Genomic DNA, 24,902 nt, shown 5'->3' with positions numbered 1-24,902 from the left:
CAGGAGCTTGAACCAAAAAACATTCTTTAGAATTCAGATTCACGATGTTAGGCGGAAAAAAAGCCAGAAATATAAATATAAACCATTTTATCCTTATAATTTTTTAAGTTTTTTACTTTTTTTAATGACAATATAGAGTTTTAATTTCATTATATATTTAATATCATATTACACTATACCCAACATAATATTTATACTATAATTTATCATTGTTATATTTTTACAGTCGACTGACCTGCTGTGACTATTATTATTATTATTATTACCTATATGACTATAGTATGTTCCTACTATTTTTGTATTTGAGTATCCGTAATCCGTATATAAAATTTCCTATATTTGTTATACTTTTTTTCCTTGGCGTGTTAATTTTTTTGGGCTTTTTTCCGTGGGCTTTTTTTCCGTGGGCTTTTTTCCTTGGGCCTTTTTTCTGCGATTCATTCACGACATAGTCCTCCAAATATCCATTGTTGCGGAAGTATTCTGCCTGCATTATTTTTGAGTTTGGAAAATAAGCTTTCGTCTATTTTAACAAATTTACCACGTCCTCCAATTTTCTTTGGTTTCTTGCCTCAATACTAAGTAAACAAACTTCTCGCAAATTCCATATTCCAGTCTACTACTGTATTTTTATTTATTTTCAAATTTTGTTCACACCATTTTATAGAAGTTGATTCTTCAGTCCAAGCAAAAATGAATCGAATAACAGTGACAAATGGAAGACGACTGAGTTCAAAGTTAAAACCAAGTGTTATTTCGGACACTTACCTTTTTTTGGAAATTTTTAATATTGCATTTCCAAAATACAATTTTGCATTTTTGCGTCATGACCATACTTGCGCGTTCTTTCGGAATGTAAAATCCCGTAATCCTGAAGCAGCCTTACTGCTTCTTCTTTGGTTTGAGGTAGAAACCATGGTAGGTTACAGTACCACACATCCATATCCAAATTAATAATAAAAAATATGTGAAATACGACAGTCACAATTGTTATTCGGTACTGCAGGTTTGTTACAGTTCGTTTATTCGTGTTTAAAATGAATTTTTATACGTTTTTTTAATATTGTAGGTATTTCTTACTATTCCATTTTTTAATTTAAATTTTTTTAAATATTTTATCAATATATCATCGAATTATTAAATTAATAAATATCAATAAAAAAGCTCATTATTTTATATTTATATAATGTATTTGTAACGCTAAAACGTAGTCTATGGATATCGTTCAGCTAATAAATTGTGGAAGTCGCGAAAATAGCCGTAGTCTCGTATAGCAGGAATGTAAACCAGTGGCGTAATTAGGAATTTAGTTTAAAGGGTAGATTATAATATGTTTGAAGCAAAATCTTTAAGCATTATACAGTGACCTACCCCACCTAATATAAAATGTGTTTTTTGGGGGGAATATATCCTCCTCACAACCCCTCCCTTAATTACACCCCTCCTTCTATACTAATTGAAAAAAAAATTAAAAAATATTCAAGAAAAAGAGATATCCGGCAGCACTCAGAAATATTTTTCATAATATGCGCTAATCAATAATCATATAATATAGGCTCAACACATTTATTATTAAAGTGGCCCAGTGGTCAAGATTTTTTTTTGTTAGCTTTCTGCCATGTCCGGCGGTGGTGGGGGGGGGATGGCGGTCATTCTCTCTGGACAGTCGCCTGCCCAGAGAGAGGACCCGCCCGTGGCCGGCAATCGGGATCCGAACCGACGAAATTGCGCTTAACGACCGACGCCGTAGTCCGTTCATTTGCCATAATATCTTGTATATTATTTATAATAAATTAATAAATATATTATATCTACATGTTTTGATTTTTGGGATATTTTAATATTTTTAATTAGAACTCCTACTTTTGAAGCCGTGACTCGCCGGCTATTGTTAAATACAAAAATTGTTGGGCGGACTTATAGATACTTCAAAGTGATAAGTGAATATTAAATATTTAAACATTACCACCAAAATACAGCTGGTAACGTTCTCTTTGTGTTATTATCATAATAGATAACTGTTATCAAACTTTAATTTTACCGGTTACTGGTTAGTATAACGTGATATTGGCGGTTGCAGGTTACTGACTACTATAATAATATAGTGTCTACATTCTACAACTCGTATTATACTTTAACTTTATGTTTATACCTTCTCGTCGTGTGTTGATGTTATTAGTGTTATTAATATTTACTTATTTATTACCTATTGCCTATTGTGTCCTTCGCAAATCCGTTGTATATTAAGTTCAAAAGTTGATGATTTTTAAAAGATTAACAACATTTTCAAGTCCACGATTTATCAAGGTAAATGCTTATTTAATGATTGCTCTTGATTCTTGAATCTATCCATTCTGTCCTCTTATTTTCAGTTTTTCTTAAGATAATAGAAAACGTTTATTAGCTCAATGTTCATTTGTTTAAAATAATAAGTGTATACCAAAGTCACTTGTACTGCTTTCAAAAGTTATAGTTGGTATTTAAAATACCAAGTTACAAAACAAAACCTTATAATTCATGGTACCTTTAACCTTACTTCATAGTTTTTGTTCAGTTAGGTTTTTATATAAAAATAATTATAATTTAAAAAATTTCTGGCAACAACTTTAAGTAAAAATCATTAAGTACCTATTTATTTGAATGACAATGATAAAAAATATGGAATATAAACTTTTTTTACCATTAACATTAAAATAGATGCATAATTTATGTATACATATATATTTTTTAAATATATTATGCATTTACCCATAATTTAAATAAAAAATGTAATACTTTATTATGCATCTGCTGAACAAGTTTAACATAAAAATAAGAAAAAATAATAGTTTTTCTAAGAAAAATAAATAGCAAAAGTAACAGTAGTAATATTGTTATAGGTAATTTATGATTCATATCTATAAAAGTATGAATACTATGTTCTTCAATATTTTACCTGTTAATTATATTTTAGTTAATCATTCATTCAAAAGTTTTATAAGTACATTTATACCAGTATACCTAGTTACCTAATAAAAATAATTTATTTTAGTAATTGAACGTTTTTCAGTTAATTATACGCACAATGTCATCTTCAGCATTAGAGAAAATTCCAGACGTAGACATTGATGACAAAGGCCGTTATAAATACATTTTGATTAAAGTTACAGATCAAAATGATTCTTCCAATCATTCAAAATATGTTGTGCGGGGTGGTCAAAGATTTGACTTTCATGGTAAGCATTAATTATTAAAATTAGATTAAATTGAAATCAATTTGATTAATTTACCTAATCTATTTCGAATAAGTTTGGATAAATTTCGCAACTTTGTATTATTAGGGCTGTTGTGATTGGTTTCAGTAGTCAGCTGCTCCTACAGCAGCTCACAAGACTGCAAATACCTGAACTGCATTGTATTTTTTGATTTTTTTCCAAACTTATTTGGAATATAGAACTATATATCAATTCTCAATTTATGTATAATGATTTTAATATAATTAAATACTTGTTTATCAATATGTTATTATTCAAGTAATAAAATTCAACATATATATATATAATATATACACAGGGTGATTCTTTTATCAAACAACACTCATTATTTAAAAAAGTATTGACTTTTTTCAAAATATTTTTTTGCATAGTTTCAAGTTGTTAAAAAATCAACGCTTTTATTAAAAAATTATATTTTTAAATATTTTTTATCCTTATAATTTTTTAAGTTTTTTACTTTTTTGAATGGCAACATAGTTTTTTAATTTCATATTCCAAAGCAGAATGTTTTTCTAAAAATTTTGCTATTTACGATAAGATTTTTTTCCCCAATTAACCGATAGGTGATAGACAGACAGCAAGTAGACTTGTATGAACTACTATTTGCGATAAGATATTATTCTTTCCCAAATAGATAGGTGATAGATAGACAGTAGAATTATATTAACGACTGTAGGTTTTAGACTGTAGGATTAGTTATATAATTTTTAATAATTTTTGACACACATTTATGTATAATATAACTTGATATTGTCGACTGTCGGACAAATGTATTATTATTAATTATTATTAGTTATATGTATAATTTTGAATAATTTTTGACACACATTTATGTATAATATAACTTGATATTGCCGCCTGTCGGACAAATGTATGAATTTTTGAATATATACCTAATAATATATAATATAATAATAATAATATATTTTTGAATATATTGTCAGGCAAATGTTTTGTTCGGGAAATGCTTTTTGTCGGGCAATTGAGGTGTCTGGCAATTGAATGTCGGGAAAGTGTACTGATCCCTGTTAATATTATAGAAAAACAGAACTGTAGCTTTTAGTTATACTTATTAAAATTAATTGTATGTTTGATTAGGATTATTAAAACATTAACTTATGGCTTTTTATAGTAAATATGTTATTTTGTTTATTTATTACCATGAAGTTGTTTATGAAATATTTACTGTAATATCAGAAAAAAGGTAGTAATTGTCTAGTAATATGTTAGTTGCTTAACTGATGTTTAAGTTTTCTAATGATAACCAGTATTTTTTGTTGACAAAATTGTTTTTAAATATCAATAGTTATCAAGACTTTAACAAATAATTAGTGACAATATAATTTTAATTTCTTCATTTCAAGGTCCTTTTTTCGTTTGATTTCTGAAGTCTCGGAGTGACATATCCAAACTCATACCTCACATACCCAGTTTTACGGTGTTATGGTTACATTGATTTACTCAGAAAACTAGTTCTACTAAAAAACATTGCAAATGAAAGAACAGGCCATTATTTTATAAGTGCGTGTAAAAATCTTTTTTATTTAAACACAATTATGTAATATGATATATAGACAAGTTTATTGTATAAATATTAAAAGGTCTAGTCTCTTCAGTACATGTACCATTGAAACAGTATAAAATAGTTTTAAAATTGAAAGATTTATTAGTTTCATTTTTATCTATTAAAAGTTGTGAATAATATAATTATTTGTTTGCTGGAAAAACAATAAAATAAATGTTTATATCTGTATGATAATATTGAATTTGCTATAAAGAATTTGATGAGACAATTATTTTTTTTATCAAGAATATCTATGTAATATAAACCTTATAGTATTTCATCAAAATAGTTTATTCTCACTAATCAGATTTTTTAAATATTTAATTGCAGCATGTGAGACTTGACCTTTTGATTATGCCATTAAAAATATACAATTAGTATTTACATAGCATTTATATAATATTCTGATATGTACATTGGCTTAAAAGTTAAATCGATTTATTGTACAAAACTTGTTAGTTATATAAAACTATTGTAAAATGTATTTAGGTATTTGTAAACTTATATATGAGTTAACCTAAGACACTTTCGTTGTAAAAATTTAGTTGTTTATACATTTTAAAATAACATTTATTAACTTTTAAACCTGAGAATCTTAAGTTATACTATTATTAATATACATCTAATTTCAACAGTGATTAAGCATCAACAATTCAATTTATTTACAGTTTGGCAATGATTTACCAAATGATTCATGCTGAAATTATTTTAAGGTTACAAATCTAAATTTTAATTTAATTCTCAGTTAATACCTTAAAGGTTATAATTGTTTTAGTTATTTATTGTACCAATCATACATAAGTAATTTCTTCAGACATCGATGAATATACTGTTGAAATTATAATTCTTTTTTATTGAGTACTTATGGCTATAATTAAAATCACTAAATGATTTTGAAATAATAATTTGCTATTGACTATGTTTTAAATAATGTTTTTAAGAGAAATAAATAATGTATTCCTCAAAATCTTAAATGATCATTTCCTGGTATACTAGACTAGTCTCCCTAATTGCATGATCGCAATAACAACATTTTCATTACAAAATTATAAATAATTTGTCAAAAATTTCATTTCCCCCAAAATGTCTCCTGTACATATTCTAACTAACTAAATTCTTAGTCATGTGATGTATTTAACTTTACAAGATGTCATTATGGTTTATTTGATTGTATGAGTTTCTTACCATTATATTAACATAAACTAAGTAGGATATTTGTTTGAAAATAGGTTTTGAAAGTTATGAAGTCTATGAAAATTTGTATTTGAAATAAATAAAAGTAATTAAAAGATATAGTTAAAATGTGTCTGTAGGAGTCAAACTTAAATAATTATAATGTGAGTATTTATTAATCATAAATATTTTAAAGTATATCTTGTTAGTTGTTATAATTAAATGTTATTATATTGGATGATTCCCCTAGAATTCTTATCATCATGATTCCTTAAATTCCTTAAGTTGTTTAAAAAAATGTCATGAATTTGAAAACAATATTGCACCTATTTAAAACTTTTAAAACTCAGATTTTGAATAACTGGTTAGTGAAGAAAAAAAAATCAAATAAGTGGCTCGGTGAATCACCTTTTATATTATGGTATATGTATGTGGTATATTATTATTGTTTAGTAGTTCTTAATTTAATTGATAAATTAATAATGGAATTTTTAATCTTTTGATTGTAATCATAACTTCAAACAAATAAAACTACTTTAAGTTAATTTTTTACAAAATTAGTTATGTTGCAAAATGTTATCCAACCAAATGAATATACATTATGTTTTTTTATGAATTATATTATTAACAATGAAGTATACAATTTTTGCTTTGATACCTGATACTTTCATGTTTTTATAATTTCTGTAAAATCATCTTCTATTGATATAGCATTTAACATTTTTTTAGCGTTGAGACATTACAAATAAATATCTATTTATTTAAACAAATATTTAAATTTGAGTTTACTGAATTATTAAATTATAAAATTTGCTGGTAATTATTGTTGTGTTAATAACTACACATTATGTGTATCTATTTTAATTTTTTTGTAGGAAAATTATGTATAGTTAGTGACATTTTCCCTATTGTATTATATTATTCAATGCATAACTTCTTATAGAATGAAATTTTATGAACACAAATACTTAATGTGTTTGTATTTAATTTGCAGAAACAACATGAATCTATATAAGTGAAACTCGACTAATTTATAGATTAAATTTAAATTACTATAAGCTTAAAAGTGTATTTAGTGTTCTATTTTTAATTGGTTATTTTAGGTTGTGCTTATTTGTATTTGTTTAAACACGACTTAAAAAAAAAGTTTAATAAAAGCATTAAGTACAGTTTATTGAGCTTCATTGGATTTAAGAATATGGCTTGTTTAGAATAATACTGTACAGTTTTTAAATCGTAAAAATGTTCTACCCTGCAAGATATCAGCCTGGTTATTGGTAAAATGTTTTTAGTTTTAAGATATTTTATTATTCAAATTAACAACCTTAGATGTTATAATTAAGAAGACATAATATCCTAAAAATTGTAAATGATTTTGGGCTAATATTGAATCTGATAAGTTTTATGTTATCTGCTTATTATATTTTTAACTAATTATACAATCTTAGTTTTTTACTTAATTAAATAGAGGTACGGTAGTAGGTAAGTACTACCTATATACAATCTATTTTATTTAGTATAAAAATAACAATAAAACTTTTTGTCAGTTGGTCCCCTTAACACTATCTGTTGTTGAAACAACATAAAATTCTTTTAAATTTAAAACGGTTGTCTTCGTGATGATCTTCGACATTTTGATCGGCCGTGGCTGTTGTTGGTGTCGAACGAATATCTCGATTACCGGCCGATTCAATTAATCCTCAGAGTGCTAAGTTATTGGCACACTGTTCCTCTGATGTCATGGCTGCTTCTTTACTGTCCACCATTAGGCAGGGACCCAACGACGTACACGAAGCATCCTTGCATTCTATTTCACATATATATAAAAATTAAAAATTGTTGGCATATTTATAAATTATATGGAAACAAACAAATTTGATAGTGATTGCAGTATCTTGGTGGGAGGCAGTGGCGCAACCAGGGGTGGGGTTTGGGGGTTGTGACCCCTCCCGAAATGTGTTTAAAAGTCAAATATTTCAAAGTGTCTTCACTTCATTAAGTGAAGACTTTTTTTTTTGCTAATTTATTTTTTTATATGTATAACCCCTCCCGAAAATAGATCCTAGTTGCGCCACTTGTGGGAGGAGGTGGGTGGGAAGACAGTCCGCGGTGTCCTGAAATACCAAATTTCTGGCTATTATTAAATCTTAATACTGAACCTTCATCGCGATTCAACAAATGTTAAAACTTATATTTTGTAATGAGTGAGGAGCGAATTTGAATGCAAATCGCATTTTTTTCTGAATATCTGAAAATATTGATTTACAAGCACAGAGTTCATTTCTTATGTTAAGGAATTAAAAATGTAATTTTTATTTTAAATTTCTAAGAAATTTACTTTTTAGAGCATTCTTTGAATTTTTAGTGCATTTTTATGTTTTTAAGTCATTTTACTTAAGAATGAATACAATTTGATAAGTTATTAGTTAAAACTTAAAATTCATTTTATATTTACATGAATATAACTAAATATTGTTTTTTTTTTTGTTAATTTTTGTTGTTTTTTTGTGTAAGAGCATCTTTTTATTATCATTTATTATATTTCTTGTTTTTTTAAAGCATTTAAATCCGTTCCTTAGTAATGAGTAACAGTGGTGCAACTAAATATTTATGTCTGCATTGGAAATGTGAGGCAACATCCGATCTGGTTGTGACAATGGTGTGAACACTGATAGGCTAAAACGATAACCTTAATTTAACATAAGTTGTTGGATCTTCCCATGAAAAAGATTCTAGATATGATTTAGCCATATTATAATTTATTAATATTTAATTACTTGACATTGTTTATTATGAAGTCCCTATATACGGTTATATCCATAAATTATAGGTAATTGTGACTCTTCTAAAAATAGTTTACCTGCCGGGTAAGTATTTGAAGGCGTGTGCATCAAAGTAAATGGTAATTTGAGTGACATCTGTCCACCCATGGCGCCTATTAAAAGCTTAACTTTTACGTAGTACGTGACATAAATTGCGAACACGTTTCTGTCTTCTGGTGACACGCATACCACAGTGCTGGACAACGTGCCTTCTGACTTGTTTACGGCAGACCCAAGCGAGTCCTCTAGTGCGATCCAATTTTTGGTTCTCGCCTTGATAGGGTACAGCAAGTATTCCTTTTCAAGTGAACCACCATTTCCGGGTATTGGTACGTCGGCACATTCGTCTGATGCCACTGTGTTTTTAAATTTCCCGTTGCTGAACATGCATACGTCGACTTGCTGTACGATGAACACCTATAAATGTGTATAATATCATCAGTGTGACCGGGTCGGTGTTAAATCATCCGATACCTATCATAGAATTTCGTTGTATATTTTAGTACCTAGTTGTCCTGCAGTGAAATATTAAAATCAATTTTGTTTGTTAAAAATCTGTTGAAAAATATAATAACTATAATATAATTGTCACATTTATATTACGCCATAATAACAACACTGTATTTGTATATTCTTATTTTTATATTTTAAAAGAGATCCAGACTTATGTTTTCTGCTTTTACTTTATTTACCATTACAGTTTCCGAATTATATTGAAATTTTTGATTGCCAGATTTTTGATAAACTCAATACTTATAATTGTTTTTTTTTTTATTTTAACTTAGAAATTAGTAAATTACTATAGTAAGTTTTTTTTTAAAAGTATTTCTTTTTAATGACATTTTAAATGTTGCTTTTAGTTAAAATATCTCTTGTGAATTTTCATTTCCAGGTAAAATGTTGCCAGGGATATATTTTACCGGTGGGAAGTGGGGAAGAATATCTCTGAGGACTTAATATAATCACAGCCACACCAGATGATGATTAAATATTATTTACTTAGCAGTATTATTGTTTAAATTTCAGAAATATTTGAGTTTAATTGGTGATAGGTTATATAAAATAAAACGCCTACTATAAGTGGTATTACCTATATGTTAGGGGTATATTTTCTACTAATTTAACTTGAAGCATTTACCTTTATTCGTCTAACAGCTTTTTTACTTGTGTTCTTCACACTGATGTTAACATGAATTGGATCACCGTGTGTATAAATAGCTTTGTCTAGGTTCGCCTCTAAGGTGACTTTACCATCACTAAGTAAAAACGGTTTCTCTGAAGTAGCTTGTGGTCCTCTTTGACGCCAACCTTTTGGCTGCTCTGATCTGGGCGTAGGCGTGGGCGGTGGTGGCGCTGAAGCCATCTGCACTACTTTGATACCCATTTTTACGATATTTTTTCGTTGTAATTTTTCGTCTGCCCTTTCGGCTATATTTTTATACAAATAATAACATCTTTAAATTTTGTCCAGCACATTTAAGTAAATATAAGAGATATTTATACGTACAACGGCTTTATTTATCAAAAATATGAGTATTAAATAAAAAAAATAATAAAAATAGTATTTAATTAAAGGCAACTTTTATACAAATTATGTGTTAAAGGAATTATTATCGTATAATTTGTATTTTTTGTTTTATTAATATTACATTGGTTACTTATTTGTTCGTATGCTAAGGGATATAATTCCTTATTCTGTAGGAAAATGGATAATATTTGTTTTCACTTAGCAAACATTTTTAATTTTGAAAATATTCAAATCTTGTCCGTAAAATTATGTCGTTTCCCTCGGTATTTGTTAAACTTATAATTAATTGAAGTAGAAACCATTTGTGGTATAACATCTGTAGCGCTTGATCTAATTTGAATACAATTACGTAAGCCTCTCGAGATTCAAAATTATAATGAATGATGGGCCATTGCATACACGATAATATTATATTCATGTATACGAGTATTGTACTTAAATTGTTATTATAATTATGTATTAAATATTTGCGTTTTTATAGCCATTTGATATTATAATGATAAGATTAAATAAATATAATCATCGTTTTAATTGTTTGCGAGAAAACATTTAAGAAACTTAAATGCATTATAAATTTAAATAAAATAAATTTAAATTATTTTGTCAACAAATGAATGTAGTTTATGCAATAAAATCATTTACGAATCAGTTTATAATCGTTTAATGATATTGAAAATTCCATTGTGTATTTTAATAATAAGGTTGAAATGTGTGACAAAATTATTGACGTTGTTAAAACATTTTATTGGCCTAAATAAAACATATAAAATCTATTATACTATACACAATTTAATGATCTGCTAATAATAAATATACTGTAGGTACACATATAATTCAATATAATATACAAAATAATACTAATTAATTATGTTTATTGAATTAATAATAATATATAGTTTTTTGTTCATACCTATGTATACTCGTATATCGTAACTAGTCCCTATTGGAGCGCCGCTGTATTCTTTGGCAGGAACTAATTGGACGCTAGGTGGAGCTAAATGAGTTATTTCCATTGAAAACGCATGGGCATTGCTTCCCAGTCTTTGTATTAACATTTCCTTAAAAAATAAAAACAAAAGTTGTATTTTAAGAGAGCTTCTATGCATTAGAATATGCATGTTTTCGTTAGATCTTCTCAATTAGATTAATTAAGATCCCGACGATGATATGAAATATAGGTAAATAATAATATTTATCATATTTATATTTTATGTACATATCTCTAGTCAATAAATTATGTTTATTTTAATACATTAAAACATTAAATAATGTTACGGTTGTTTTTTGTATGTTTTCTCTTATTGTTGAATTATTTAGTAGTATTTGCTAAATAATATATATATATATATATGTATTGTATATTAAATATAAAAGTCAAGTTTTAATTTGAATACATACTGAAGGTTGACCTACTAATATGCATATGATTGTGTATAATTTATATTAGTAAAATTATAGGTTAGATTATTTTATTGGCTTGAAAAAAAAAGAGTTTCAAAATATCTTAACATTTACTTTTTTTTTCTTCGAATAGTAAATTGGAATTAGGGATATATCGAATAAAAAAATCATTGTATATATACAATTCTATCATAGCTTATATATATATCATGTGTAAATTAGAGGTAGTTAATACTTTTAAAAGGACACAAACCAATTACTTATAGCATTATATAGCCTTATTGTTCATTTTTTATTATGGTTAAATTTTGGAATTAATTTAATATTTAAAGTTTTTACTTCATGCAATTGTTATTAAAAAAAAATTATATATCATTCTTTAATTAAGATCAATTAAATATGAATATGATCTGAATACTAAAATAATATTTGATCTTTATTTTCGGATGAACATAATCTAATCAATATTTATATACTTGTAACGGTGTATTTTGTTCACGTTGCGCATTTTCGTGAGGTGGATATATCTGCGCTAAACACATGATTGCTTCGTTACAGAATTTCAATCCCATTACTTCCTCGTCTTCTCTTCCATACCGGAAAGTTAATGTTATTTGCCCGAACACCTTTATGAATTGAAATGCATACAATAAAAAATTATTAGACATCATTTTTTTTAGGGCGTTTTAAATTTTAATTACGGTGAATGTATTAGTGTTATTAGAGACTACAGTTTTAAGTGAAATAATTAATAATATTATGTAGGTATACTATGTAATATTACTCCTGAAAATAAACCAACTGGGTAGGTTGTGTTCTATTAATCACTTAAAACTGTTTTGTTATGAATTTATTAATGTTCGTCGGATAATTTTTTACAGGACGATTCATTTGTAATAGAGTTGCATAAATCATGTCACATTTATTAATTATTTTTTTTTAAATTTGTTTTTAAAGGTTAGTTTATTTACCTAGTTAACTATTAACATTTAACACTCATGACATATCATCGAATTCAAACGTCTTTGTATTAAAATTCTCCTGTTATACGCCATCACTTCGTTGCATGTTTTGTCGAGGGTGCCCATTTAAAATCCATTAAAGGCGCAAAAGAACCGGGAAGTAATAATAGCAGTAATAACTAATAATACTGTAAAACTCAGCATGACCGCGTCGAAATGCTTTTAACGCCAGTGTAGGTCTCGAAAATAATTCAACCAATGCGTTTTACAGTATTGTACAGTGTTTGTGAAGTCGTGAAGTGGGTTTTTTGTCAATGGTAGATTATATAAACTAGCGCGTGCACTTAAAACATCCTGTACATACCTACGTAACTTATACCAACTGAATTATCTTAGACAATAACTGCACAGTTATAATTGTTAAACATGCTTAATTAAATTATGATAGGTACCTTGTACCTATATATATACCTTGCTGTTAATTATATGGCTGTAGTCAATTTGCACCAATAATTGACCCAAAATATTAACAACATGTGTAATTTGCACCATTTTTAGATTCTGAGCGGAGCGATGAATGTATTGATTTTACCATGATGTGTGTTTTTATTTTATTTTTTTTTTTTGTGTCTGTCATCACGTTTTGGGGCAGTAAAAATGCTTCGATTTTTGACTTCAGTACCTCGTTCGATCAGAAAGTGAATCTAGTTGGTACTTTGGGGGGTCAAAAGTAAAAAATTCTTAATACTTTTCTAAATAATCGAGAAAAACAAACTAAAAATTAAGAGAATAACGGGAAATTTAACGCACACTCATTTTTCGACAAAATCGATTTTGGTTTTTGATGTAACTTTAAAACAAATGACCATATAGATACATGAAATTTTCACAGAATGTTTATATAAGTATATTCTATTCACCATGCAATTTTCAAAAATTTTCGACTTAAGTTGAACTATTCATAGACATTTGAAATTTTCGAACATTATTAGTTTTTTTAAAATTAATATCGATAAAAATTTATTTGTTCGGTAGAAAAGCTTGAAAATTTAATACAAGGCTTCTAACACATTGTAACAATAGCAGTTAAAAAATATTAAAAATACATAGGCACGATTTTTTTTTATAAGCATTTAAAGATCAAATTTTGACAACATACGTAAAAATTACGAAAATTCACAAATTATTTTATGCTAGAAATTCATAAAAAATTTTCTTTTTATATCTAAGAATTTTAAATTTTATATAAGGCTCCTAACATATTCTTACAATAGCAGGTGAAATATAAAAGAAATATATTGGCACAATTTTTTTTTACAAGCTTTCAAAGTTTGATTTTTAACAACATATGTAAAAATTACGAAAATCACGAAAATCACGAAAATTCGCAAATTATTTTAAACTAGAAATTATTAAAAATTTTTCTTTTTAAATCATCTATAATATATCCTAGACAGATAAACCGTCTTCGCTCAGAATCGTTTTTCGTATACAATGATATAATATCATTGGATTCAAATTTAATTCCATCCATTACAGTAACCGACTTGTAACCTACTGTACAGCAGAGCGACATCCACGACTTACCCGCTTTTTTTAAAATGCGTTTGTAATTTGCACCAAAATAAAGATATGTAATTTTCAATCATCCTCAGGTAGTAAGAAATAGGAATTGTAATTTGTACCAAAATTAAAATCGATTATTTTTTCGATAGTATTTTGATAGTACAAACTTATAAGTTTTTATATCTTAATATAAATTTAGCTTAGTTTTTATTTATAAAATAGCTGAGCTTATACACATATTGATGTAACTACTAAGTTTATATAAAATTGTATAATTATGAATATAAAAAAAAGTTGGCTAATTAAAAAAATTATATGTTATTATTATTATTAAAATTATTATTGTCATTGGTATCAATCTAGTCTCGATGTCTACGAAGATACCGAGGAAAAATCGAATATTTCAAAATCGAATATTCGATAATCGAATAAATAAATAATCATTTTGGTGCAAATTACAAACACTATTTTTGGCTACCTGCAGTGGTGCAAATTACATATTATCTTTAATTTGGTGCAAATTACAAACTCCCAATTATATTACGATCGAACGTTGCAACCGCAAGTATTTACTCAACAGCGCGTATATTACCCGTTTAGGACTCATCAGTATACCTAACAACATGCTATGCGTATCTATATTCTATATATGTATTTTTGTATTTATTTGAACAATTGTATATTATAATATTATAATATTATTATGTTTTTTTTATCCTCCTGTAAAATGATGATTTATTTTTGTATTTTATTCTACTTTGCTGATATTTATTTAACTAAAATATTATTATGTTATAATATGAAAAATGTTTGTAATTCGTTTCTAAATAAACGATTTTCCTTGTTTATATAATCATATATATTAAGAATCATGAAGTACAAAGTTTGTTGTATTCTATATAATATGAGAGTTAATACGTCAAAACTTTACATGAGTAAATTTTGTTTGAGCAAAAAAACTTTGAATGACAACCATCATGATAGTATATATACAATTATATTTTTAAATTAGATAATAATATATATCATGGAAATTTAAAATTAAGATAACTGTGATTTTGATTACACTTAATAATCATTCGTTATAGAAATTGTAACTTCTATAGTTCTATGTACATCGAGCGAGTAGTTAAATGTATTATCTACAAGTGTAATAACTCAATTAATGATTAATACAATTTATAATTACTATTATGCTGAAGCATCATTTTGTTTACTATAATGATCTCATAAAAATGTATGAATTTAACAAAAATACATTAATTCACAGTACTTTTTTCTTTGTATCCCTCAATAGATCTGGTTCTACCAATACGATCCCGTGTATTTTTGTGGATGAATTGTTGGATACCACTACGTCTCTGTTGCCCAAATATAAACACAGCTTGTTATTCTGCGCAGTTTTTCTGAAAACTCTATAAAATGAAAAAAATAAAATAATTTTCATAATTATTTGTTTTGTATTTTGATAATTTCAAAAACGATTGGTGGAATATTTAAGTTGTATTTTTATATAGTCAAATTTTAATTTTTTTATGATATCAAGTATTTAAAATTGATTTAATTCTATAGCATTCAAACATTATATCTACGATTTACGTCAATGTGCATCCGTTACTGTGCGATGAATCATTGTTAATTTAATATTTATAATTTTTATTTGTTTTGTTTTTCAGCATATCAGTTTGGATGTATATGAAAAAGTATTTATTTTTTAAATATCGGAGGAATATTATCGCAATATCCATACAATGGCTTTCACCTTTTTTCTTTGTCTATATTATGGTTTAGTGGGTGTTATAGTTAATTGGCATATGCGTTTCTGTTGGATTCATTATTTTTAATTAAATGGGGAAAAATGTATTGAAAGCTCGCCTACGCCGTATACTGCAGTAGTTGAGTCAAAGTTGAATCCAATATGATGCGTGGACTGCAGTGTACCTACATAGCTGTATTATAAACAATGCTTTCCTACACTTTATTTACAAAATTTAAATCAGTTACTACAGATTTTTCCATAGTAAATAATGTTTTAGAATGTCGTGGGTAGTTGGTTATCACTTTTTAAAACATGCTGAATAATGAAATATTGAATACTATATGACTAGATTTTATTAATTATTTTTTAATTAGAATTGCATTCAAACAGATGTATAATTACTAATGAGTGTATGTGCTTTTATAAAATTTAAATGTCATGCTACCCATATTATCTTTTTTTCGTGTGTCACAAGTCACAATAGAGGCGAGAACCTTGATAGTTTTACTTTCATATTATTAGTATCTAAGTCTATGTAATAATTAAAAAGTAATTACTGGGTAATAAGTATAGAAATTAATATTATATTCTAGAATTAGGTATAGTTTAAAGTTTTATACATTACATATATAATTAAAATCATAAAAAGTGTAGCGAATATGATTATAAATTTACCTGTGAGCTATTCCTGGTAAAGAATCTTGAATGCATGACCTGAAAAATTATAAGTTATAACTAATACAAATCTAATAAGTGATAGTTAGGATGCAACAGTATAATAACGTTGGAGTCAATACCAATATTTGTAGTATAATCAATTTACCGCTTGTTTATATAAAATAACTAAGTATTCCTACTATTTAGAGTATTATCTATATTTATTAGTAAAAGTTTGTAATTTAATTACTTAAAATAATGAAATCAAGTATTCTAAGTATAGTAAAATAAGTCTGATATAATATTTCATCAGCAATATTGTCTGTGTCTTATTCAAATACTACCTAGTTGTTATAAATAGAAAAAAAAACATTTTAAATTTATAATGTAATGATCGAGGATCTCCCAACAAGTTTAAATATACAAAGTTTCATGAACAACGAATCTTTAACCAGCTTAGCTAAAAAATTCTGATAAATTACATCGACTAAATATATCGGTCAATTACGGTAATATATATACATACCAATTACCCACAATGACTGGTGTCTACCGGCAATTTTACATTACAAGAATTTCCGAAAATATAAAATTATTAAATATATAAAAGATTAAAAGATATATCATATAATATATTGTATGCATAGATTAAACCAAATTAAATATGATTGTAAACATAAATAGGTATATTAATTTAATAACACGATAAAGTATTCTTAAGGTAAGTTTTTGTTTATTTAAGAAATTATTGTTTTTAGTTTTGGGTGTAGCTGTTAGTTTAATAATATCGTTAACCTTTTTCATTTGAAAGTTTTTACTGTTGGATCAGTGTCGTCCAGAGCCTCGAGCACTGACATTTTGTATTAGGTGTTCGAGCCTGTTGCATAATCTTTATCCACACCATAATCTATGTATATAATTATGTTTTATTTAGTTTTCATTTTAATTAATAAATTTAAAACGTAAGACTAATTTAAAAAATGTTGTCCTTAATTTGTGTATCGTACAATTTTTTAATTATACAATAAATATATGATTTTCTCGCCACGTAATGTATGTTAATATTATCATTATTTTTATACGATGTAGGTGCCTATGCACTTTTGTTATACAATAAGTTGGATGTTTGAGTTGTTTTTAATTTTGAAATGTAGGTACCAATTTTTATAGTCTTGAAGATGGTTTATTAGTGAAATTTTCATTCAGGGTCGGACCGTAGCCCCTGTAGGAACTTACCTTGCACTATAATTTTTCTAACCCAATTAACTTACAAGTTGTTCATATACATACATATAGTTATAATAGGTAGTTTTAGAGCCTGAACACTCCAAACTCTTTCAATGGCCCACAATTTTTTTAATTGTGTAAGTTTAAGCTTTTATTTTGGGTTAGGGATTGGGTAGGGGACTAAATGTAACAAATATATAATAGCTACTAGTTGAACCATTTATTTCATTATATATTTATCAATTGCAATTAAATGTATAATTATGTCGTCGTTTTTAATATTAAAAAAAAAAATATTTTTTTCAACATTCATTATTAATACAAATATATTAAATTTGTCTCGTATTTCAGGTTTGAAAATGTGTTTTCACATTTTACTTGTGCACACTACCTATAATGTTAAAATATATTTGTAGGCCATATACATATGAGAATATAATATGTAAACTGTATGTTTTTAAAACATTATTAAAGCAAATTTTATAAAATTTTGTCAACTATTATTATTTAATTGTTTTAAGTCTTCATCATCTTCGGAATCAGATTCTATATATTTATATTAATTTCTCTTTCGTTAACCTCTTGGATATTGGTGTTATTGATATACTTGATCCTTGACCATATTCCAGCGAAATCAAAAAGTTTATTAGCCAAGCTGTGTTATCATCGCTATTTTTTTTTTTCAAAATACCGACCAGTTATATTACATTTTTGAAAATTTAAAAATGTTCATAATTTTTAATATTTTTAAATCCTGATTATTCTAAAATTTACATTGATTTGAACAGCTCTCCATGTTGTATTATTATTTATGCTAGAAAAAGTTTTAATTTTCTATGCTAGATATTTTAGCAAACGGCCGTGTATCATAATAATCTCGAGGCCAACCGCTTTAAATACGTGCCAGATTCATCTGTAGAATTTTATATTTTTAAGTCGTGATAATATTTACTCATGAGTCTGGTATAGAATCCTCAGTCTTTAGGTATATCTCTTATAGTTAAAATATCTGATTGTGGATATCTGTGTATTAGGATAGCAGAGTAGTATAGATACGATATTGATGTAGATGAATTTGTTTTTTGCTGTTTGGATATGTAGTTCGGAATGGATATAGTATGGTTTGTAACGTAATAACGGGCGTTAGAAATAAAAAAAATTTATATTAAGCTCTTAGTATAAGGAGTGGGGTGTGAAAATAAATGAATCTAAATCTATACAATGTACCTTCACTCTTAGGAAGGGAATATGCCCACCTATTACTTTAAATGAGCAAATCTTGCCAACCGCGCAGAGCACACGCTATCTAGGCATAGTTATTGATCAACGCCTCACATGGTCTCCTCATATTCACAGCAAACTCCTATCCCTAAACAATCGACTTCGCTCTCTCCTAACCTCCAACCACATAAAACTTCCAATCAAGCTTCTAATATATAAACTTTATCTTAAACCAATGTGGACGTACGGAATCCAATTATGGGGCCCTGCAAAAATTTCAAACACTAACCGTATTCAACGCTTCCAATCCAAAACGCTCCGAGCTATAATTAAAGCACCTTTCTACGTGTCCAACCAGACCCTACATAACGATCTTGCCATCTCACCCGTCTGCGATGTAGCTAGAACTTTTTATAGACGATTTAACTTATCTGCTAAAAACCATGATAATCCTCTAATCAAAGAACTTGCGTCGGCAAACATACCCGACAATCCTAGGAAAAGACTAAAAAGGCGTTGGTGTCGGGACCTACTAATTTAGTTAATTGCCTAATTTTAATTAAATATTACTTTATTGTTAACTTATAGAAATGTATATTAAAGCTGACAAAGTGTCATCACTGGAAGGCTTCTTAAATCTATCCTTTCTTCAAGTCATTTACTTTATTCACTTATCTATTTTACTTATTGTTCAATTTTATGTAACAGATTGTAAATAAAAAAAAAAAAAAAAAAAATATTAAGCTCTTACCTTAGAAAATGAATCAGTTGTTCGGACAACTACATCATTTTGAACCGTTTTATGAATTATGTAATAAGTATATATTCCAGTTTAATGTGGAGCTACAAATTAGGGATAAATGAATACGATAAATGAACATATGTCATACAGCCACTTTTCTCTCGCTCTTATTTTTCAGAAACATATTTATGTTAATTTTTTCATTTCTAAATTAATCAATGCATTTCTTATTTCTCTATCAATATATCAGTTAAAATGTTTTTTTTTTTTTAATTAGGTACCTGAATACGTCATAAGTATGATGAGTAATTATAAATAACGTATCAGTTGTGTTTGAATATTCTTTCTTTTCAATGTACTTAATAAATTGTCTACTCACTACCTAACTGCTAATTGGCGACTAATTTGATTTTTGAAGACTTCCTTCAATTTAGTTGTTCCAAACATTCGTTCGCTAATACGCAGGAGCACACAAGCACACGCGCACTCACACACGCACATATATTATCAAATAATACACGGATATATAATGTAACGTTTAAACGTACGTGTCTTTTGTTAATGCTTTTAGGGAATTTATATTTTATTCTCAAAAATATAATAGAATTTCATCTCTCTGTGGTCTGCCTCTAATGATAAACTCGTCAACGCCACGCGTTAAGATGAACATTTGTTGTTTGAACGACCTAACATTTTTCAAAATGAAAATAATACAGATTATAATGGGTATATCTTTGATGGTAGGCATGCACAAAGCACAATATGACAACCATTATTTATGTTATTATTATTTTTATATTAATCTTTCGTATTTATGTCTTCAACCATGATAATCAGTATATTTATGAGTTCTATACTCATGTAGGTACACGGTTTCATTGAAAACCTTTTCATTTCGCTTTCAGTTGACGCACGATAACTAAAGTGTTGCTGAAATATTAGTATAATATATATTATGTACATTGTATAATATACATTATTAGTAACAATTAATTTCCCTTGATCATATTTGGTTGTTAGTTATTTTTGCAGCAAATCGATTAAAAGTACAGTATTTCCAACTTGACGAGTATGTGTTATTATTTATTAGGTATCTCAATATCTGTAAGACTAGTGCTCATTGGTAATTTTAATTAAACAAATCAACGATTTATAATTATAAAAACAAATCAAGTTAGGTATCTATGCGTACCTATTATATGAAAATATAATTATCAATGTATACAGAGCTTTTAAAGTTAAAGTATAAAAAAAAAAATAGATAAGTGGGTGACGCTGCTGTATAGTTGGTTACAAGTAGGTTACTGTAATGGATGGTATTTAATTTGAATAATTCAATGATATTCTATCATAGTATACGTAAAACTTAGACTAGAGATGGTTTGTCGGCCTAGGATATTTTACATTTTACTTATATTTTTATTATTAATACGGTAGCCGGTAAGTTTAATTAGGCCTTGGTTTCTTTCATCAGCGAATGCGTGGTAAAAAAAATAATAATAGTGTTTTCTAACAATATTCACGCGTGATATTCTGACACCGTAAATGTATCTAAGAAATGAGAAATGTGGAAGATGGAATAGGATAACCTTCCCGATTCCTATGCATCTGGATATAGGATTATATCTAGAATCATTCCTTTCCATCGTGTTGCCATAATCAAGTACATGACGAATTTGGCACAATCTCTTTTCACACTATTCGTTCAAATTGGGACTGAAAAATAGCATGTATTGGCATTGCATTGCCTTCTTTCTAACCGTGGTGGGCCTTCTACGATTTTCAACATTTATTTATTAATTGTTTATCACTTAGCAAAGGAATTATTAAAGATCTTTTTCAACTCTTGGTATTAATAGTTTCTTCCACTACTGCTTTTTCAGCCAACGATATAAGCATTATCAAAGGCATCATACTTAAATTTATATTAGAACGGGGTATAAAAATGTAGGGAGTGTGAGTTTTACAAATGTTTTTTTACCTGTATCAAAATTTACATTTTAAAATAAGATAAGTGTCGAGATATAATATTTTAATATTAAAATCTCAACAAAAAAAAAGCGGGTAAGTCGTGGATGTTGCTCTGCTGTACTGTAGGTTACTGTAATGGATGGGATTAAATTTGAATGCATTGATAGGTATCATTGTATACAAAAAACGATTCTGAACGGAGATGATTTGTCAGTCTAGGATATATTATATTTAAATATTGTCATATATTCTATTTTGAAATAAATATTTTATTTTTCAATTAAGACGCATTTTTCATAAGGCATGGTTAATCAATTTTTCCAAAAACATTGCATGTAGTTATCATAATTCATAATACCTTATATTATCATAGATATTCATATACCTGGTTTGAGGATAAATCTTTATCGTTATAAAATTTCAGTTGTCTATAAATATCTCAAAAAAAGTCAAATCATGAAAATTAAATCATGTAAAGAGAATGCCAATCTAAATTACTGGTAAAATTTTCAAGTATCTACGACTTAAACGTTTTGAATAATAATAAATATTTAAAATCGTTTGAGGATAAATCGTTATCGTTACGCTATTTCGTAAAAATTTAAAATTCAAACGCACTTAAAGTTTTTGCTATAATGATGTTTCGAGTTTTCTCTATAGCTACTTGAAGGAAAACTAATAGAAAACTCAATGTTGTATTTTTAATCTTTAGTTATAAACACAAAAATTTTTATGATTTTTCAACTTCAAAATTACTTGCATATTTTCGCGTTTTCGACAGATTTCGTAAAAATTTGAACTATAAACGCTTATAAAAAAAATTGTGACTAACGATTTTTAATTTTTTTTAGCTACAATAAGAAAAACTCATAAGGAACCTCTTGTATTAAATTTTCAAGTTTTTTTGGTCGTCCAACATTTTTTTACCAGCACTTCAAAAAAAATTCTCAAAAAAATTGAAAATTTCAGTGGTCTATAAATAACTCAAAAAAAGTCAAAAATTTTTGAAAATTTAACTGTATATAGATATCACTAACATAAACATTTATTGAAAATTTCAAGTATTTACAGTGATTAGTTTTCAATAACAACCATATGAAAAAATCGATTTGGTCGAAAACTGGTTTTGTGTAAAAATTCCCGTTTTTCTGTCATTTTTTTTTTTGTTTTTCTCGATTTTTTTGAAAATTGTTGGAAAATGTTTACTTTTGACCTCTGTAATGCACCAAGGATATTCATTCATCACTTCGTTCAGAATCAAAAAAAAAAAAATATATATATAATATGATTCAGCAATAAATACCTAAAATTAGTCGAAATATTTTGATAATTTTATAGTGTATAGAAAACGTTAGTATAAACATTCAGTGAAAATTACATCTATCTACGTTAAGTTTTTCAGAGTTACACCAAAGACTAATATTCCTTTATTTTTCTTGGTGCTTTTAAAACTACTGGAAATTCTTACCGCCTAAATGCACCAACTAGATTCCCTTTCTTATTGGAAAAGATACTGAAGTTGAAAATCAAAGCGTTATTTTGATTATTTATCGTGTACACAAATACAAATAATAAAATATTAAAATGAAACACATGTTAGTTTATTTCTTAGGGTTATTACTTTCAAATAGTTTGTCGAGAATAATATATATATATATTAATACATTTATTTTTTCAACTTTTATAAACATACTTTTAATAATCCATACAAGTAAAAATGTTGAGCAAAATAAGAAATATTTTAAGCCAATTAAAGTTTTGATTTAGTTTTAATACTTTGGATATATTTTCAATTTAAAAAACTTAAAAAGCACATCGAGCTTATAAAAATAAAATAGTAATATTAGCCATTCAAGTTATTGTTTTACTTCAATTGTTTTTGAATTATGTAGATCGTAGATAATTTAATGATGTGTAAAGATAAACTCGTAAACAATTTTGAATATTCTCCCTTTAAAGATTGAGGATACCCCGATGGTATCTTGTTATGTCGTATAATATGAAATATTAATGTAACCGAACCATCATATATCAATAGAAAAGATATCTTCGCAATGTACAGATTGCAAAAATCATTATTATATTCTCTTGATATTTTCCCTTACCAAACAATTGTTTACTTTACTTTGGACGTTCATTTTACTATTCCAGTTTATGTAGTAAACAATGGCCTGCATCAGATAATTCTCAAAGCACACATAGTCTTTTTCATTCAGAGCGGAATCAAAAATGTATTTTACCCTGTTATATAGATGTTCGTTTTAATGATATTACTTTGACGGTCTTATGTATTTAATTAAAACCAAAATACATTTTTTTCTTAAATTCGTAATCTCGATTAATCATCTGGAAACCAATTGTTTAGTATTATATAATACTATGTATTCCACCGTTTATGTAAATTTAATTTTAATCCATTTTAATACTTATAATAACTTGTGAATTATGAACACATACCGTTTGTGACTCCTTAACCACGATGTATACAATGTTAATCTGTAATTAATCGTTTAAAATTAATTCTAAAATGCTGAAATGAATTGTTCTTGTTATGTACAAATATTTTTGACATCCCATTCGAAAATTTTTGAGTGGGACTCATTGTTATATTTATTGATGTGAAAAAATTTTGAACAATATAATATTTGCGTTTAGTTATATAACAAACTATATTGTACCTTATCTATATTTAAGATCATAATATGTACCATTATACAATTAAAGTATCTAATTTATATCGAAATATAACTAAAACTTATAAAATCTTTTGAATGTCTACAAGCATAAAAATAACTAAATTTTAGTTGCATTTGTGGTAGAAAATTTAATATTAGGTTTAAAATTCACGTTAAAAATACAAATTTTATACATTTCTTTAATGGGTAGGTATATTTGAATAAACGAAGAACTAAGTGCTTAATAATTTTAAAAGACCCATTTGAGTTTTATTTACTTTTCTATATTGTTTTAACTTTTCCAAAGCTTAAAATATATGGTGATATGTTTTATCTTATTAATATCAAATAAATTCTCAATAATGGGCATTTCTAAACTC

The 24,902-nt window shown here is 26.8% G+C and overlaps 2 protein-coding genes across 7 annotated transcripts in view; one reads left to right on the top strand and one right to left on the bottom strand.

The window, feature by feature from the left end:
- Positions 1–2,089: 2,089 nt before the first annotated feature.
- LOC107173585 (14 kDa phosphohistidine phosphatase-like) overlaps positions 2,090–24,902 on the top strand; it is a 176,864-nt gene continuing 154,051 nt past the window's right edge. The window contains exons 1-2 of one of the 2 annotated variants that reach the window (XM_089225667.1): positions 2,090–2,307; positions 3,050–3,215. In XM_089225667.1, coding sequence (XP_089081793.1) covers positions 2,260–2,307; positions 3,050–3,215 — 214 coding nt within the window. In that variant the 5' untranslated portion in view covers positions 2,090–2,259. The remainder of the gene's footprint in view (positions 2,308–3,049; positions 3,216–24,902) is intronic. The other variant, XM_089225668.1, reaches the window with a different exon arrangement.
- The window catches only part of LOC107173579 (arrestin homolog), a 110,001-nt gene continuing 91,478 nt past the window's right edge, over positions 6,380–24,902 (bottom strand). For 2 of the 5 annotated variants that reach the window (XM_089225664.1, XM_089225663.1), the window contains 8 exons: positions 24,305–24,343; positions 16,705–16,743; positions 15,544–15,685; positions 12,219–12,368; positions 11,252–11,399; positions 9,952–10,241; positions 8,852–9,230; positions 6,380–7,798 (listed from right to left, as the gene is read on the bottom strand). In XM_089225664.1, coding sequence (XP_089081790.1) covers positions 7,692–7,798; positions 8,852–9,230; positions 9,952–10,241; positions 11,252–11,399; positions 12,219–12,368; positions 15,544–15,685; positions 16,705–16,743; positions 24,305–24,343 — 1,294 coding nt within the window. In that variant the 3' untranslated portion in view covers positions 6,380–7,691. The remainder of the gene's footprint in view (positions 7,799–8,851; positions 9,231–9,951; positions 10,242–11,251; positions 11,400–12,218; positions 12,369–15,543; positions 15,686–16,704; positions 16,744–24,304; positions 24,344–24,902) is intronic. The other 3 variants (XM_089225665.1, XM_015524165.2, XM_089225666.1) reach the window with 2 other exon arrangements.

Source organism: Diuraphis noxia, unplaced genomic scaffold, assembly GCF_037042655.1.
Source record: "Diuraphis noxia isolate RWA-SAM2 unplaced genomic scaffold, SU_Dnox_SAM2 contig0004, whole genome shotgun sequence".
Lineage (NCBI taxonomy): Eukaryota > Metazoa > Arthropoda > Insecta > Hemiptera > Aphididae > Diuraphis > Diuraphis noxia.
The sequence above is the reverse complement of the archived record's forward strand: the minus strand, read 5'-3'. Positions and strand labels throughout refer to the sequence as shown.